This window comes from Stegostoma tigrinum, chromosome 1, assembly GCF_030684315.1.
Source record: "Stegostoma tigrinum isolate sSteTig4 chromosome 1, sSteTig4.hap1, whole genome shotgun sequence".
NCBI lineage: Eukaryota > Metazoa > Chordata > Chondrichthyes > Orectolobiformes > Stegostomatidae > Stegostoma > Stegostoma tigrinum.
This window is the reverse complement of record NC_081354.1, coordinates 65475575-65494421: the sequence shown is the minus strand read 5'-3', so window position 1 is coordinate 65494421 and position 18847 is coordinate 65475575. Positions and strand designations below refer to the sequence as shown.

Sequence of the window (18847 nt, the reverse complement as noted above, 5' to 3'; positions counted from 1 at the left end):
GTATCTTGGGTCATTGTTAGCCTCCAGCAGCAAGAAGCTGGTTCATCTGGAGGAAATGGCATCAAAGACAATAGGTTCTGGGCCTCATCTACATCGTCTGCATCCTGAGGGAACCTTGGCTGCCTAATGTAAAGACCGTTTAGTAGCTGCAGCTTGACTGTATGAGTGTGTTTGCTCATCAGTGCAACAAAGGTGCAGAGAAACTATGTCCTCTGCGACAATTAAACCCTGCTACAGCTAGATCCATTGGTCATGTTTCCATTAAACCTGTGTGGACAATATCAGAAACAGGAAAAAGGTCCTCATGTTATGTGAGCACTCACTATTCATATGACATATATTTCACAGTAGAACATGGAGTATTCCAACAGGAGTCAATGGAATGCTAGCATTTAGACACATGACATGGTGAACCGTATTCTGATGTACGCAGCGCGAGCCATATTGCACAATTACAGAAGTTGTTAAGAACCAGATTACTGAAAGCTTGCTCCTGCCTCCCCTCCACCCCTTACTACCCACATTGTCCAAGAAAGACAGCACTGCATATGAGAGCAGCTTGATAAATTGTTCAAGGTGAAACAAAACCTGCATAAGCCCTTGTGCAGCCTGAGAGACCTTGGAATGTCTTCTGCGTGTGCTCCCCATGCAGAATTCTATTATAATGGAAATTTCAAACCATATCAGGTAAGTACCTGATCAAGGGGTGATTGCATTAAGGAGTTTCAAACACAAGTCAGCTTGTATCCTCAGACTGGGGGAAAAAAAATCTCCACTCAGTCCAGGTATAGCTGCACATGTTCTTCATTCATAATGCCCATTTGAGTTGAAACAGGATGGAAAACTGTACAGGTTACATCTATATCATAGCAGGCTCAATCTGTTAATCCACATGACACACCAAACCTTGATTCTCCTTTCTGCCTTGCCCTCCTTGCTAACCCAGCAACTCCAAGCTTACACAAATGCCCACCCAAATCCTTCATCTCCCACTTTTACCACCAATTCTTAGGCCTAATCTTTCCTAGTATCTAAAAACAGCTTCATTCCTTTTTTCATTCTTGTAAATGTCCTTTGCATTCTTTCCAGGATTTTAAACATCCCTCCTTGAAGCTGGCCAGGCATGTTGAAAATCTGTTAAGGCAACTGGGGTTTATAAACAGTTAAGGATCCTTAGGTTTATAAGCAGTACAAAACGTAAGGAAGTGAGGCAATACCTCCACAAATCATTGGGCAGACCCATATTTTGTTTACTGTGTTCAATTCTGGGCACTGTATATGAAAATACCATTCTAAATAAGACAAACCTCATTGCATTTCTGAGTGCAAGGTGAACTTTGGAACATGGCAAAGTATAAAATACTCCACAAATGTTCTGGCTATATAAGTATGTAATGCAACTGTGTGTAACTTTAACAACTGTAAAGCATGCACACAACTATTAATGTTTCGTATTTATTTAACTTTCTTGCAATAACAGATAAGTGTATGTATTTAAAACGGTAGCTGTAATTAGACATTTATATTTTTATATATACATAAAAAAGGTTTCAGGCTGTGTAATCAGTGCTTATTACTCGACTTTATCACAGCTTTAGGCTTAGCTCAACTTCCCTCAGATTGGAGACACTGCATCTGTTATTATACTTTAAAACAAATATCTGCATACGGTACATGTTAAGATGACAGTTATCACCCCACTACTCATTGCCTTTCAAAGCAGTTTATCTGCATTGCCAATGGCCACTTCATGGCAGTATTGAACAGAAGTAAAGATAATTAAACTTTTACATCAACTCTCTCTTGTTCGGTTACTTCAAGTTATTAGCTATTTATACTCCTGTCTATTTCCCTACATTCAGTGGTCACTTGTGGCTCCAAGTGGGATAGAATCAAGTTACAATCCTTATTTGGGTCACAAATTAGTGAAAATCAAGAAGGCAATAGTGATATTGAATATTGAAATACTCTGCTTTTCTTAGTCAGACATGTGAATTCTAATTACAATAAATAAAATTTACACTCACAGCAGGTCTACTACATATTGCAAGTAAACACGTCACACTGTAGACAAACTATGACAGATACAGGAAGCAGCACAGGGCTTTCTTAAGTAGAGTAGTTACACAACAGTGAATTGTGTGCCCCAGAGACGTTCAAAACAACACGAAGCTGCCAAGATGAAATCATTGAAAATTAATAGCCTTTGATGTACAATTCATCTATATTTTAATGGGAAAATATAAAGGCCATGTAAAAGTACTTTGGCGAATGATGGGCAACAATACAGGGAGCTGTTTCATCTGTGCTGCAAATATGACCTCTTATTTAGAAGTTGTGCATCAAAACAGAGTTGACCAAGATGAGGTAGCAAAAATAAGAGAATATAAACCATCACCTTGGTTCATATATCCAAAATGTCCATTCATGATGGAACCTAAACCTTCCAGCACATTGTTGAAAAATTAATTTTCAAACCACTTTTTATTCAATACATATTCTAAAATCAGATGGTGATGGATAATTGTTACTGCTATATTTCATGTTTTAATTTACATTAAAAAATCTACTCTGTTGAATAGGTGATACACCTAAATTTCAATGAAATGCGATGTTGGAAATGTCGTCACCCACCACAAATGCAGTATTTTTAAATGGGATTTGCAGAGCACTTAAAGTTTAAAAAAAAATTGTGCATCTAAAAGTGTGTTGTTTAATTCATGTTGTAAAGAACTGTGCTTCATTTCTCAGTTGTGAATTATGACATTAGCACGTTCGAAGATACACAATATGTTTGTACCTCATCAACTCCACAATTTGCAATTAAGTTCAAAACAAACCTGAAAAGGTGAACATTCTGTTGTCACTGAGCACTAGTTGACAAGATGTTCAAATTACATGCTGACTGATTTTGTGAAGGATTTGCACATGAGAGATACCTGGATTTGTGCCCAACCTATTTTAAAAAAAAATCTCAAATGGTGGAAAACATTCAATCTTTTAGTATTCAACAGATCTTACCACCCTGTTTTTCGTCAGAAGGAAAATATTCAACGTCAACAAGTAAAACGCCTTCATAAGGGTCCACTAATTGACTAGACCACCATCACAATCGGATTAGTGTATTATTCAATGCAGTCCTGGCTAACATAATCCTCTGTCAACTCCAAAAATAAAACAAAAAATAAATTCAACAGAATGAATTTTACCCAAGTATCAAACCCTTCATCTTTGTTTTTTTTAAAAAAGTGGGGCACACAAAACACTTAAATCGCAAATCAATTTATAAAAATCCATAATAAGATGTTCCAAGAATTAAGGCCCTTTACAGTTTCAGTGCCAAAGTAATTTGTGCAGAAATACCAAGAATCACTTATACAATATTGCATTTTAAATTGTGCTCATCGGTCCTTGAGTCAGCACATGGAATTTTAGGCAAAACGAGGTTAATTGGTGAAGAATGTTAACAGTTAACAGTTATTTTCCTAAGTGCTGTCAGTAGTGTGTTACACAGGTAGTATTATACCAACAGTATAGTTAACTGTTAAAAATATCCCAGTATTAGAGGATAGACAAGGTTATTCATTTCACTTTCTTTTCATATTTGATGTGGCCATTCTTCCGGTGTTTACCATTTGCTATTCCATTGTAGCAGTGTCCATTTGTTTTACCATGCACTAATTTATATGAAAACCTTTTAGCAATCAGCCTTACTATCCACAATCCCATCTTGAATGCAACAGTAAAGCTCAATGAAATGAGCAGAATTGCATCCAACAAGTAATACTGGTAGAACCGGATGCCATAAACAGCAGCACGGAGATGTTCTGCTCCACTGTAACGAAGAATGTAGTTAATCCAGTAAACAGTTCGGCTCACAGGATGCTCAGGCTGGTCTCTATGAATCTGGGATAACTGTTCAGCACGTTGCTTGTAACTAAAAACAAAAAAAAAGTTTTGCATCAACAGGCTTTTTCAGCCATTACAATATACAATATCAGTGAAAAATTGCAAATAACTACTAGCTCCAACCAATGCTTGAATACAGCAGGGGTTACTTCACCCCTAAATGCCATTCCAATATCCTGGGAAAATTAATTTTCAGCAATGACAAGAGAGAAATTATTAATAGAAATAACAACTTGTGATCAGCCAAGTCAGAGGATGTGCTGCAAGAAAGGAGGAGACACAGAGGACAGGGTGAGAAGAGAAGGGCTGAAAAGGATTCCATGGCCTTCTGCTCTCCACGTCATTAGTCTACTTAAGACAAATATAGATAGGTTTTTGATTGGTAGAGGGATCATGGTTTATGAGGTCGTGCAGCTGGGTAGAATATTTTTGGATTAGGAGGCAGGGAAAGCAATGCATGGTCCCTTTAAGAGGGGATTTTTTTATTTATACTTAAAAATTCAAAAAAATTGACTGTGGGCAGCACTTAAGGGTTTGCAGGTGCAGTGTACCTGAAGTGAAATATTTGTATCAAAAGGCTATACAGTTAACAGGCCAACAAGTTTTTAAATTAGCCAATTAATCTGAACCAGGCACTTGGATACCAAAAACCAATTAAATTTAAATCGATGATTTTGACACATAGGATCAATCCTATTTTAAGAAATATTGATCCATCATGGGTATAAATGAAGGAGCAGTTGGACAGCTCACTGCCATCTGCTAGAGATAACAGCTCTCAACTCTTAGATAAAGTACCATCAATTTACAAAAGTAGCACAGTACTCTTAGCTAAGATTTCTCACTGAAGATTGCAGAGAGAAGGCACAGAACATTCCAGAAGACACATGACTTGGCTGTAATTCCAGGAGATTAATTTTCTTTTCTATTATGTTTTATAATACTGGGACTTGTACTTATTGGGTTAGCATCTTGTTTCATTTGGGAATAGTCAGTAGTTGGAAAAGATTTATTCGGTTTGTTAATAGTTTAGTTAATTTGCTCACTGTTACAGTTAGACAAATAAATTGTTACTTTTGATTGTAAAGTGAGTGTAATGGGTTTATTTTATATAACCACTAGAAGTTGCTGACAGGCAGGTTACACCACTTTTCACACTGCTTTTAACAGATTATAGTGTGAGACACTCCCCTTTGGGTGAGTTAGTGTTAGTTCTCAGAGACAGGTCAACCTCAGCTTTATAACAATAGGGAGAGGGCAAGAGAATGGGGTTGAGAAAAATACCAGCCATGATCAAATAGTGGGGCAAACACGATGAGTCGAATGGCCGAATTCTGTTCCTACACATTATGGTCTTATGGTTAGGAGACAATGGGAACTGCAGATGCTGGAGGATCCGAGATAACAAAGTGTGGAGCTGGATGAACACAGCAGGCCAAGCAGCATCTTAGGGGCACAAAAACTGACATTTTGGGTCTAGACCCTTCATCAGAAAAGGGGGATGGGGAGAGGATTCTAAAATATATAGGGAGAGAGGGGGAGGCGGACCAAAGATGGCTAGAGGAGAAGATACATGGAGAGGAGAGTGTTGGTGGAGAGGTAGGGAGGGGATAGGTCAGTCCAAAGAGGACCGACAGGTCAAGGGGGCATGATGAGGTTAGTAGGTAGGAAATGGAGGTGCGGTTTGAGGTGGGAAGAGGGGATAGGTGAGAGGAAGAACAGGTCAGGCAGGCGGGGACGAGCTGGGCTGATTTTCGGATGCAGTGGGGTGAGGGGAGATTTTGAAGCTGGTGAAATCCACATCGATACCATTGGGCTGCAGGCCATAGGTTGCAGGAACAGCATGCCACCCGTAGATTGCAGGAACAGCATGGTACCTGTAGGTTGCAGGAACAGCAACTCATGTTCCACTTGGGAATCCTGCAGCCCAATGGTATCAATGTGGATTTCACCAGCTTTCAAAATCTCCCCTCCCCCCAGTGCATCCCAAAACCAGCCCAGCTCGTCCCCGCCTGCCTAACCTGTTCTTCCTCTCACCTATCCCCTCTTCCCACCTCATGCCGGACCTCCATTTCCTACCTACTAACTTCATCCTGCCCCCTTGACCTGTGCATCCTCCTTGGACTGATCTATCCCCTCCCTACCTCTCCACCCACACTCTCCTCTCCATGCATCTTCTCCTCTAGCCATCTTTGGTCCGCCTCCCCCTCTCTCCCTATATATTTTAGAATCTCTCCCCATCCCCCTTTTCTGATGAAGGGTCTAGGCCCGAAACATCAGCTTTTGTGCTCCTAAGATGCTGCTTGGCCTGCTATGTTCATCTAGCTCCACACATTGTTATCTATGGTCTTACAGTTAGGTTGGCAATGGGCTATAATGTGGAAAAATGCAGAGTTACTGATTTTGGGAGGAAGAACTAAAAAGAGCAGAATATTATTTATTATTTATAATATTATTATTTGAACATCATCTCCTCCTTGGGAAATGCATTGCAAGCATTAGTCACCCTTGGCACTGAAAATTTCAAATCATCTCAGTGTACTAGACCCTTTTGATTAGAGTTTGAGATATCCATCATGCTTTGAGAAAACACCATCTAATTTCATTCAAATGCCATAGCTGTAATCTTATATCCCTTGGTTCAGGATTCCTCTAGGGCAAGTGACACCACTGTATCTATTCTATCAAAGCACTTTTATAACTTTAAATATATTGATGAATCAGCTCTCAGTCTTCTGAGCTTAAGGTAGGATACTACCTTCTGTGCAACCCATCCCTATCATGCTACCATTTAACACGCAGCATTATTCTGGTAATCGAGCACATTAGCACCTTGCAAACTAAATTAAAATCACTCTCAAACTCTTCAAACATGCAACCAAATATTTTTATAACTTTTCTAAAACCTATTTTCTATTTTGGATGCTGTTTTAAAACAGACATCTGTGTATTCTCTTATGACTAGCTTTAAAATCTCTATATACTTTCTTGTTCACCTTTTCCTTTTCAATAGCAAAAGAAGTCAGCTGTATCTTTTAAAAAAAAGTTCAACAAAAAAAAAAATCCCCTTACCATGGATCAGTAATCACGGTCAACAATGCATTATATAGATCATGTTCTGTCATTGTTTTCCAGTTTAATGAGATGCCCATGCCTTTGGCATGCACGCGGGTCATTGTATCATAGTGGTCACCAAAAAGAGGGATCCCTACTACAGGTACACCATGATACATTGCTTCAAAGATACCATTCAGACCACCATGGCTGAGAAATCCTCTGATGTTTGGATGACCTACAATCACACAAATAAACCTATTAGTTGTCAGTGCAATATACTTCAGAAGTAAATATTTTCAAAACCAATAGAGTATATCTAATTTGATGTGCATCATATTTGGTGCAAACATCACAACACAATTCAACAAAAAGCAGTGATAATGAGAACTGCAGATGCTGGAGAATCCAAGATAACAAAGTGTGAAGCTGGATGAACACAGCAGGCCAAGCAGCATCTCAGCTTTTGTGCTCCCGAGATGCTGCTTGGCCTGCTGTGTTCATCCAGCTTCGCTTTTTGTTATCAACAAAAAGCATCTTTTCTTTGCGTCCTTCAGGGAAAGATACTGAAACAAAATAAACACATAAAAAATGACTTGTCCAAGATCCAAACAAACTATTTGTGACAGAAATGCTGCCCACTGATCAATACATTTTTCAAATGAGAAAGTACTCCTAAGGCAGACTATCTTAAATGTTGTTTATCCCAGGATCGTACAGTTTAGATTAACAGTATAATGCAATAGTAAAAGCCTTCCCAAAGTCTCACTGTCCTCCATTCTCTTTCTTCTCTCTCTCTCTCTCCCCCCACCCCCTCTCCAACTCCCCGCAAAAAATAGGATCACTTTGGCCAAATTATTCATCATCTGGCCTATCATCTCACCTGGCTTGATGTGAAGCTTTGGTAAGGTTCTTGTGAAGGGCCTTGGACGGTTTACTCTGTTAGAAGTTCTATGTAAATAGGATATTTTTCTGGTATGCGGATGGGGGAAAGAAGGCTTTGAGATTTCATATTTAAATGCATTTGTTTTCCCATTATGGAAGAAAAAAGCAATCAGAAATTTTCTGCAAATGGCCCAATGGCAATGCTTTATGTAGCATTTAAATATTCTACTGAAATCATTGTATATTAATTTTATTAAAGAAATGGCAACATTGGCATTATCATAAAGTCTGCCAGGCTAGCCCAGGTAGAATTTAGATACTTGAAGGAGCCTATGGAAATCTGGCATACTTCTGAAAATGCAGCTAGAAAATTCCGAATGAAAAAGAATCTAAACCAACAGGAGAAACTGATGCCCTGTGGGTTCAGGGTAGCTATGTATGTCAAGATCCTTGCACTAAAAAGTGGAAGCATGCAGAACCAGCTTGCACCCCCCACCCCCTGTAATAAGACAATTAGTCTTTCTTGACATTAGCTTCATCAATGTAAATCACTCAAATCCAAAAGTACTACAGAAAACAGCAGGAACTATTTATTTGACTTTAACAGGCCATTCAAAATAAGGACATTTGGTCTTCTTCATTAAATTTCTTCAAAACTGGGAACAAAATTCAAGATTAATCAGCGCAGTAATCATTCGTTTTGACAAGCGTCTGTTCCATTCATCAAACACATTGAATTGAAGGACAGGGAACGTAAAATTGAGACACGTAGCGGTGGGAAGGAACAGAAGATTTCTGCTGTCCTCTGTCAGCCTTGATGCAATCATTTCCTATATTTTAACTTTGTACCACGAGTAGTCTAAAGTGCATTGATTGCTGCCTCGTATTGACGAGACAAACTACACATAAGTCATGCATTCTATGAAGATCCAAGCCAACTTTTCCTAAATTACCTGCAGGAAAATACCCACACTGCTTTAACTGTTGGCTGTGAATTTATTGTTAAAGGAATAGGAGTGCGGAATGCTGAACTGAGAAATCACATTGCACATTACATACAATTTATTGTAACCTTGAGGCTAAAAATAATCCACATGCTTTCTGAAAAAGTTCATCAAACTTAAATTTGATTAAAGTGCTCCAAGTAGGGGCTTAAAAATGAAACATACCATATAGTTTTCACTGTAGTCACAAATCTTTTAAAGCCTTATTCAAAAAAAAACAATAATCCACAAGCTGGAGCTGCAGAGAATTCTTTAGAAGTTCATATGGTTCCAAATTTCATTTTTAAAAACCTAACCGAAGAACTGTGTGTGTTCACCATAGGAACGCATTGAGAATCGTGGAGATGAAGAATACTATCCTGATACACACACTGTTGGTGCCCTTGAGTGTGGTGGAGGTTGTAGATTTAGATTTTCACTGAGGCTACCTTGATTAGTTGCTGCAATATGAACAGTCCAAACTGTAGCCACTGTATGCGAATGATGTTGGAGGTGCATGTTTAGCCTAGTAGGTCAACTGCCCAATTAGACTGCTTTGTTTAGAATTGCATCAAGCTTCAAGTGTTGTTGTAGTTGCAAAGAAAAGGAACATTCCATTTCAATCTCAAATTGTGTCAAGTACATTGTGGGAAAGCTTTGGGAAGTCAAGTGTGCCATTTGCTGTAGAATACCCATCAAATGTAGTGGTAATGACAAACATGGATATGATTGGTCCAGTCGCATATCTGGTCAATGGTTGCCCTCGGATGTTGACATGGAATTTGGCAATAGTATTATTATCTCAGGATTTGTAAATTGAACTAAAGGATGCAATGTCAACAATACAACCCACTTGCATGGAAGAAAAGGATTTCAACATTTAGCAAAGTAGTTGGGCTCAGATGCACTTAGAATTTCATGGGATCGCCAATAAATCCAAAACACCTGAGTATAAAGATATATTTCATGACATACCACACAATAGGCTTGTCAATACAACTAATGTCCAAGGAATTACAGAAAAGTGACATTGCAGGGAGAAAATATTTGCTTTGTAGCAAAAAGCTGAGAGTGATGGTGAACCATATTTAGGAAGCAAAGCAAATGTACAAGGCTTAATTTGAACATTTTTTGGTAATAAAACCTCTCCTCTCTTCCCCCCCCAATTCTTGCATGGGATATGGGTGTCAATGGCAAGGTTTATATCTGTTGCCCTGAAGTGACTGCCCTCTGAAACGGCCGGAGAGCTAACTAAGAGTCAACCACGTTGCTGTGGGCCGAGAGTCACAAGCAGGCCAGGTCAGGCCAGTTAAGGACAGCAGATTTCCTCTTCTAAAGGAGATGTGTGAAACAGACAGATTTTTACAAAATATTAAATAAGTGCAATTAGATTAGCTTTTAATATTTTCATTTAATTCAAATTTCACCATCTGCTAATGTTGGATTCGAACTCATGTCCCAGACCTTTAGACTGGGTATCTGGTTTACAATACCACCAGACAAGCAGCACAGAATGCAACAGGTTTCAGGAAGATGATGATAGATTGGCAGACATGTGACAAATGCAATTCAACATACAAATGTGCAGAGTTTCGGTGGTAAGATAAGGACATACTTTACATATCTAATAGGCACAATTTGAAACGGATTTCAGGAAGCAACCATATGCAGGTACACCGGAAATCCTTTTTGAAGTCTATTAAAAACCCACAGAACAGGTGACTTTTATAACTCAATGCTTACAATACATAAGCAACATTTTGATAAACTAATAAATCACTAATCAACTCATTTGTGCACTGCATCACATTCCGACCATTACAGTTTTGAATGTCAAGGATTTGGAGAGTACACATGTGGATTTTTATGGACTGGTACCAGAGTTACAGCACTTCAAATATGTGAATGAGAGAAGTTGGTCTTGCTCTTAGACAGGAAGTTGTAATACCATCTGATAAGGCTGTTGAAAATTGTGAAGAGCTCCAACAGGATAAATTACAAACTGTTTCTAGTTGCTGAAGGATCACTAACAGATTCAAGGTTCATTGGGAAAAGCAATATGAAATTAAAAATGTATCTAATTTAGAAAATTTGTATGCACTACCTGAAAAGATGTGGAAACAAATAAGTAATTACTTTTAAAAGAAAATTGGATATATATACACAGTCATTGCTGCGACATGTTTCTGTGATATTTTACACAACCAGAGACAGTCCCAAAGCTCTTCAAAGCCAATGTGCTTTAGAAGTGAAATAATTAAGAAGAGTGTTGAAAGTGGCTTTTCCCAATAAGGTCAATACCAGCATTTATGTTCTACATGAATCTCTCTCAAACTGCCAGCCTTTTCCTAACTCACTCACCAAGTAAATCGTTTTGGGGCATCCATTCCACAAGCCTTGTATTATTTCCCAAATTGACAGGCTTCTTTCCAGAATACCTAGGAAAAACAAATGATATAAATTTGTCTTACTGCATGCATTAAAGGAAAATTCTGGTATTTGCAATGAAAAGCAAGCTTTAAAAGAATTGCAAATTTGTACTTTAGATGAACTCAGAATTTCTTCATTTGTTGATAAGCTCATTTCTTTACATTTCCATTTCAGTAGTAGTGTAACTCACTTAATACCATACATTCAATCTTCCTCTCCACAACTGAGCATGCAAAAACTTAACTATTTAAACAAGTACCTACACCTGTCAGCATATATTGCAGCTTGCGGGAAGTCTGTACCAGCCATATAGCTTCTCTTTTAATGGAGACACTGGGTTCTTCAACAGTCAATAAGCATACTCATATCATCAGACATGGTGGCGGCTCAATCTTCTCACAACTTAAGAGTTTTTAGCATGAACAATGGAAGTGAAGGACCAGCATGGACATGCATTGATATTGTATTTTTACCACTGACATGGAGTCAGGATCTTTTGTCTTAGCCTGCTTTTTAGCACACAAGGTGTTCAATCCATTAAAAGGTAGGCAAACTCTGCCTCGTCATTAAAAATCTTGTGTACTAAAAAGCTATGGCAGAAACCTACTCACAAATCGAATAGAACACTGTTTGCCCATTTGCAAATAGCAAGCTCTCATACTTCAGAGCTCTTTATTGAGACATATGCCAACCTTCTTGGGAAGCTTCCATGCGAGGGCATATCATTCAGCCCTGTGCAAGAACTTACCATTCAACTAGATTATCGAGAATAAGATAGCTCAGGCACCTCTTCAAAACCATTAGGTAACCAAACCTTTTCCCAACAGATTAAATTTGAACAGAGCTAAAATGGCAGATGCTATGTCTGCCTTTCTTTTAGCCTTGTGTTTACTGGGAATAAACAGGAGGAGACAGCAGAGACAAAAGCTTCAGCAAGTTCAGCATGAACATAACCCCCAGAGGTGCCTTGCAATCTTCAGAGGAAGCTGCTTACTTGGTCGATCTGCCCAGCTTAGAGTAATAGTCAGAACCAGGAATTATAGGCTCCACTGATGAAGGGTCTAGGCCCGAAACGTCAGCTTTTGTGCTCCTGAGATGCTGCTTGGCCTGCTGTGTTCATCCAGCCTCACATTTTATTATTATAGGCTCCACTGCTTTTATCTTCAAATTTTGGAACAACGCTGCTACAAAAGATTAAAAATCCTGGAACTCCCTCTCTCATGCTATTGTGGATCTATCTATAGCACACTGACAGCAGCGGATCGAAGAAGCAGCTCATCAACACTTTCTCACAAGTAACTAGGGACAGGCTACTGGTCAACCAGCAATGCCCACATGACACGAGTGAATTTTTTAGAAATCTGTACCGGATCACTCAGATGCCTCCGCTTTTCTAAGGTTAACTGTTGGGAGACAAGGGGTATGCCCTCAAAGCCTAGCCCAAGATGCCTACTGAAGTATATAGAACTAACTTACAACTCTGTTCACACTTCTAACAGAGATATGGTTAAACAGACCAAAGACTGAAGGGGGGGGGTTAAAATGTTTGAACCGTGCTAGCAGGGCTTTAAATAATTGTCCAGGCAGGGTTTCTTGCATCATGAATATGCTGTGCCCTCTACCACTGGAGGTGTTATACCAGGGATATTCTGAATGTGGACAAAATAAGACAGCACAAACATCCTGTAAGAAATCTGATGAGGTTGAAGATTAGGAGAATAATGATGAATATCGACAAGAGGATGGCAGAGCAATGTTTCAGAAAGTGGGAGGGTATGCAGAGACTATTTTATTGCCATCCACTTTAAGCATGGCTGAGCTGGGTTCAGGTTCAGGATTCATTTGATTACATCCAAATTGCTCATCTGGTGAGTATCCATTAACTTTGCATAAAGGATATGACTAATTTGTTGGTTTTCTGTCCTTCATTTTTTGTCTTGCTGATTAAATGTTATACTATCCATGTCAATGTGAACCATCTTTGCACAATTTGCTCTACACACAGGACTTATATCATATAGCTCTGAAACCACCAATCAAGATATAGCATGATTTTCGTAGTCCGTTCCCTCAACAGCTACCCGTCATGAGAAAGCTCTTTTGATCCTTCTTTTATAGGCATCACTCCGATGCTTCACAATGCATGGACTAACATTGTCTTGCTTTGCTTTATCATCCTCTGTGACAGGCCTTAACATGACAGGCTGCTTTTACCTTTGCCCACTCGACATCGCCTATCCTTTAATGTCTCTACGGTCTCTTAGAAACTTTATGTATGAGATCATCATCTCCTATTCAATGCTGATCTGTACTCTCACACACCTTATGAGTGAGAGAACGATATTGCCAGGACTAGTAAGCCTGAGTTTATAAGGAGAAGTTGGCCAGGATAGGATTTTATTCCTTGGAACATAGGAGAATGGGGGTTGGCCTTATTGAGATGTATAAAATCATAAGAGGCATAGATAGGATGAATGCATATAGTCTTTTTTACCCCAGGGATGGGAATTGTAAATGAGAGGGCATAGGTTTAAGGTGAGAGGATAAAAATTTAAGAGGGGCCAGAGGGGGCAACTTCTTCATGCAGTCAGTAGTGTGTAAGTGAAATGGGCTGCCAGAGAAAGTGGTTGAGGCAGGTACAATAGCAACATTTAAAACACATTTGAACAGGTACATGGATGGGAAGGGTTTAGAGGAATATGTATCAAATGCGGGCAATTGGAACTAGCTGAGTGGGTACCATGATCAACATGGACCAGTTTGAGCCAAAGGGCCTGTTTCCACGCTGTATTAATCTTTGACTCTGAGGCAGACAAAAATTTTGTTGCTCTTGATAAATGAGAATATTTGACATTTGCAATATCCTACATCCTGGGAATGTCTGAAGATACTCCATTGTCACATTGATCTGACTTAAAGCTGGTTCTATAATAAAATATTATAAACAGACATTGTAGTGTATGCAAGCAAAAATAAATTGATAAGAAGTAATAATTTATGATAGAGACCTATGCCACTAGTGTGCCTTCAGAATGCTTTTTTTTAAAAAAACCCTCCTTCCCTACCTAGCTGCAGATCCAACTTCTGTTTCCTTGCCACGGGTGCTGGATGGCAAATTTGCTGGAGTGCAGGACCAAGCTGATGTCCAACTGAAGAGTCTACTGTAACTGCATCTCCAAGGTACCTCTCATTCTTTGTACAGTCAGCACATACCAGAGCGACCATAGCAATGAGAATGTTGAAGAATACTTCTACATTTTTGTGAAGAATACAGAGTGCCTTTGACACACCTGCTCAATGTTCCACGAGTGTCTCTGCAAATTAAATGTCGCTTACAGCCAGAAGCAGATGCATATCCTCTGCGTGATCTTCGCAGTCCTCCAAATGGTAGAGACTGCAGATGTTTCTTCACAACCAACGATATGCTCACTAGAAAGTGCCCCTAAAACTAATACAGATAAAACCCACACTGAGGTGCAAGTCTCTACTGCTGGTGGAGGGTGCAGGTGAACACATTGTTGGTTCATTCGATGAATGCTCAGACGTCTTTGTGAACATTTACAGCTACACTCATCCAAGCAAGTGGATACAATTATAGCACACTCCTGACTCATCTGGCACATGTTGGAAAGGTTTTGCAAGTTTGATTGAGAGTTACATACAACATTTGACCTCTGAGATGCTTTTGTAGCCAGTGTTTGTGTTCTTCTTCTAATTAAGCCTCTGGCCAATGCAACCCACAGGATGGTGGAGAATTAGAAGATTGTAATGTTATTAAATATTACAGATACATACTTAGATTACTTAACATTTGTTGGAAATGGTTAGGGTTTGGCATTGGTGTTGCGAGAATAGGACTTAATATTTTCAGCCAAAACTTGAATGCTGTCCAGGTCTTGCAGCAGCCCGGAACAGATGGTTCAGTTTCCGAAGGAGTTGCAAATGACAAACATTTACACTATTACACAATCAGTGAGTAGTCCGGTTTAGTTTAGGATGAAGGTAAGGTTATTGACAAAGCAAAGATGCTGCGCAAATAATATTTGCCAGAGGAACCTCTTCAGGTATGACCAGCAGCTGAGATTATTGGCTTTCACCCATCACATCACTTAAATAGTAAGGTCCGAGGGAGTGTTGTTGAACAAGCAGACTTTGGAGAACAAGTTCAAAGTTCCTTCAAAGTGGAGTCACAGATAAATAGGATTGTGAAGGCAGTGTTTAGTATGCTTACCTTTATTGGTCAGTGCATTGAGTATAGGAATTGGGAGGTCAAGTTGTGGCTGTACAGAACATTGGTTCAGCCACTTTTGGAATATTACATGCAATTCAGGTCTCCTTTCTACAGAAAAGATGTTGTGAAACCAGAAAGAGTTCAGAAAATATTTGAGGATGTTGCCAGGTTGGAGTGTTTGAGCTATACAAGACATGATGAATGGGCTGGGGCTATTTTCCCTGGAGTGGAGGCTGAGGGATGACCATATAGAGGTTTATAAAATCATGAAAAGCATGGATTGGGTAAATAGGCAAGTTCTTTTACGTGGAGTGTTGGGGGGAGTCCAAAAATAGAGGGCATTGGTTTAAGATGAGAGAGGAAAACTTTTCATGCAGAAAGTGGTGCGTATATGGAATGAACTGTCAGATGAAGTGGTGAAGGCTGGCACGCTGACAACATTTAAAAAGCATCTGGCTGAGTAGAGGGATATGGGCCAAATGCTAGCAAATGGAACTAGATTTATATAGGATATTTGGTTGGCATGGATGAGTTGGACCAAAGGGTCTGTTTCCAATCTGTACATCTCTATGACCCTACAATGTCAATTGCGAGTTTGAGCCAGTAGGTATCTACCCCTCATCTGAATTGATTTTAATTTTATCAGGGCTCTTTATTGCCACAGTTTGGTCAAAGCAGCTACAAAATAGCAGTTAATTCCAGAGTTGAGGTGAAAGTAAGTTCTTTGATTCATTTTTGGGTGAAGACAGCAATAAAGTTTGGAATACATCTGGCTGAGCCAAAACTGAGAAAACAGTTTACTGTTAACAATGTCTTTTGATGATCATGTCTACAACACCTTCCAATATTTTGATAATGACGGAGATAAACAACTGGTTGTATTGGATTCATTCTGACATTTTTTTAAAAATGTGGGAAAGTTTTGTCTTATTGCCAGAAGTGCATCTTAGCTAGAAGCATGACTTATGCTCCCAACCTAGCCATCATTTCTGCTGTTAGAATGTTATTGGAGCCCGGAGACTTTTCTGCATTGAATATGAACAGCCACTTCCAGATACTATGAGAAAATGAATCAAATTCGTTGAAGGTTAGCATATACGGTACTGCTGACTTGGGAGGAAGCAGAGCTGAATAAACCACTCAGCAACTATTTCAGGCTCATACTTTGGAGCACAACATTCTCAATGAGAAGGAATATTTTTGGAACCTACACCCTTATTTAATTGTTGATCATCTTCATCAACTGGATTGGACAGGACTTCGGGGCTCTGATGTGATTTATTGGTTCTGGGATTACAGAGGTAAACAGTGCAGTTGCTGCCATTTAATAAGCATGTTATCTTGCATTCCGAGTTCTCCATGGTGGACATTTGGTGCTAATTTCTGACATGTGGCACCACACTCCTCATTGGGTTGGATCCCTGGATCCCTGGCTAAGTGAGGGATATACTGGGTTGTGAGATGACTGTAGGAGGAGGAATAAAAAATATTGTCTCTGCTGATGCCCCAAAATGCTTCATGGAAGCTGAATTTTTAGCTGCTGTTTTGAACCTAACAATTAGCATAGTGTTGCCACCACACAATACAAATGGAGAGTGTCCTCAGTACGATGAAAGAACGTTGGCTGCGCAAGACGTAGCAATAGTGTCATTTAATACATCTGGTGGCGATAGAACCAGTTTCGCTTTTAAATATGGCAGTTTATCAACACCAATACTTTACAATAGTATTACAAACTTTACGTTGAGCTTAAAGGTAAAAAGTAAAACCACAATAGTGCTAAGGGACTGTACAACTGCTCTCTGAGAGATGATGGGCTGTGGGTTTAACTTACAGGTAACCACTCAGGTGAGGGGGATCGTTGAGAAGATAGAATCTTTATGACAAGCTCAGCTTGCACGAGAATTGTACCCAAACTGTTGGAAGCTCTCACAAACCATATATGTCCAACCTACTGAGCTATACAACCCCCTTTTCGCAATAAATATAGGATATTTAAATCAACTACCTAACCACATTTTTTAAAAAAATCTTATGACAAACTAAATAGTTTACAAAACAAGTTCAAGTTATATTTATTCATTTGGCCTTGATAAAAATACAGGGAAAAGTAGAACATTTTCTCTCTGTAGAGACAGCTAACTAGTATGTACTTTGGTGAGTACTGACCATGATGATGTCAGGTCCAGCGACAATAATACTCTACTGCCACCAGAAGATGGTGACATTGCATTACCAACTTCTGAAACTGTTTTATTATATCTGCTTCAGAGATAGTAGGAACTGCAGATGCTCTGGAGAATCTGAGATAACAAGAAATCTGAAGGAGGATCTGGGACCGAAACGTCAGCTTTTCTGCTCCTCTGATGCTGCTTGGCCTCTTGTGTTCATCCGGCTCTACACCTTGTTATCTCTTATTATATCTGTTTTTGACATTTTGTCCTCAACATGAAACCTCAGGCATAACTGAACATCACTTCGTAAAACTGATGAATTATCTTTCTGAACTCTCTCTCTACATGGACCAAGATGATAGCACAAGTTAAATAAATTTATATTCTTCACAATGTATAATTGCTTTACAAAATCTGCTTAAGATCAGAAACGTTTCAATAATTTTTTCCTTCTACTGTGATACCAAACTCAAGTAGAAGGGATGTCCCCGACCAGGCCGTTCAGTCAGGAGCCAACTATGGATCAATAATTCTGGTGTCAGCCCAATTTCACCCGAGTTCTCCTATTTGCCACCACTTTTACTTCTTTTTTTTCAGCTTCACTTTTCAACCTTTAATATATATTACCTGCAGTGTGAACAGACTGATGAGGTCACGCTGCTACTTATCAGCACTGTGGCGCTACCTACAGCAGCAATTCAAGATGACTTGCTCACCAGGGATAACTAGAGATGGACAAGAAATGCTAGCCCTGTCAGTGATGTTTGCATGAGCAATTTTTTTTAAAAAAGTCCAAAGTGGATATTTTCCTCTTTTTCACCTCAATTGGTTGCAAAACCACGTATGTTCTTTTCTAAAGAAAATGAGTTCCATCCTGAGTGCTGCAATGTCTGGAACATACAAACAGGAGTAGGTCAATTAACCTCCTGAGGGTGCTCTTCCATTCAATATGATCATGATTAATTGAATACTTCAATGTCCTTTTGCTTACCTATCACCAGAACTCTGAATACCATTGGCAATCAGGTTCTCTTGTAGGTTTGTAAAGATAGAAAATGTTTATTATTCAACAGTAGATACACAACCAAACCCACTCATACAAACATTGAATGCACATTACAAGATTGTGATTACAAAAGATAGCATGAATTTTGCTCTTAAAAGTGAGCAGCAGTAGAGAA

General features: G+C 39.2%; 1 protein-coding gene across 3 annotated transcripts in view; it reads right to left on the bottom strand.

Annotated features, from left to right (window-relative positions):
- Positions 1-1433: 1433 nt before the first annotated feature.
- ugt8 (UDP glycosyltransferase 8) overlaps positions 1434-18847 on the bottom strand; it is a 170797-nt gene continuing 153383 nt past the window's right edge. For 2 of the 3 annotated variants that reach the window (XM_059646008.1, XM_048545026.2), the window contains exons 4-6: positions 11193-11269; positions 6982-7201; positions 1434-3937 (exon numbers count right to left, since the gene is read on the bottom strand). In XM_059646008.1, coding sequence (XP_059501991.1) covers positions 3583-3937; positions 6982-7201; positions 11193-11269 — 652 coding nt within the window. In that variant the 3' untranslated portion in view covers positions 1434-3582. The remainder of the gene's footprint in view (positions 3938-6981; positions 7202-11192; positions 11270-18847) is intronic. The other variant, XM_048545032.2, reaches the window with a different exon arrangement.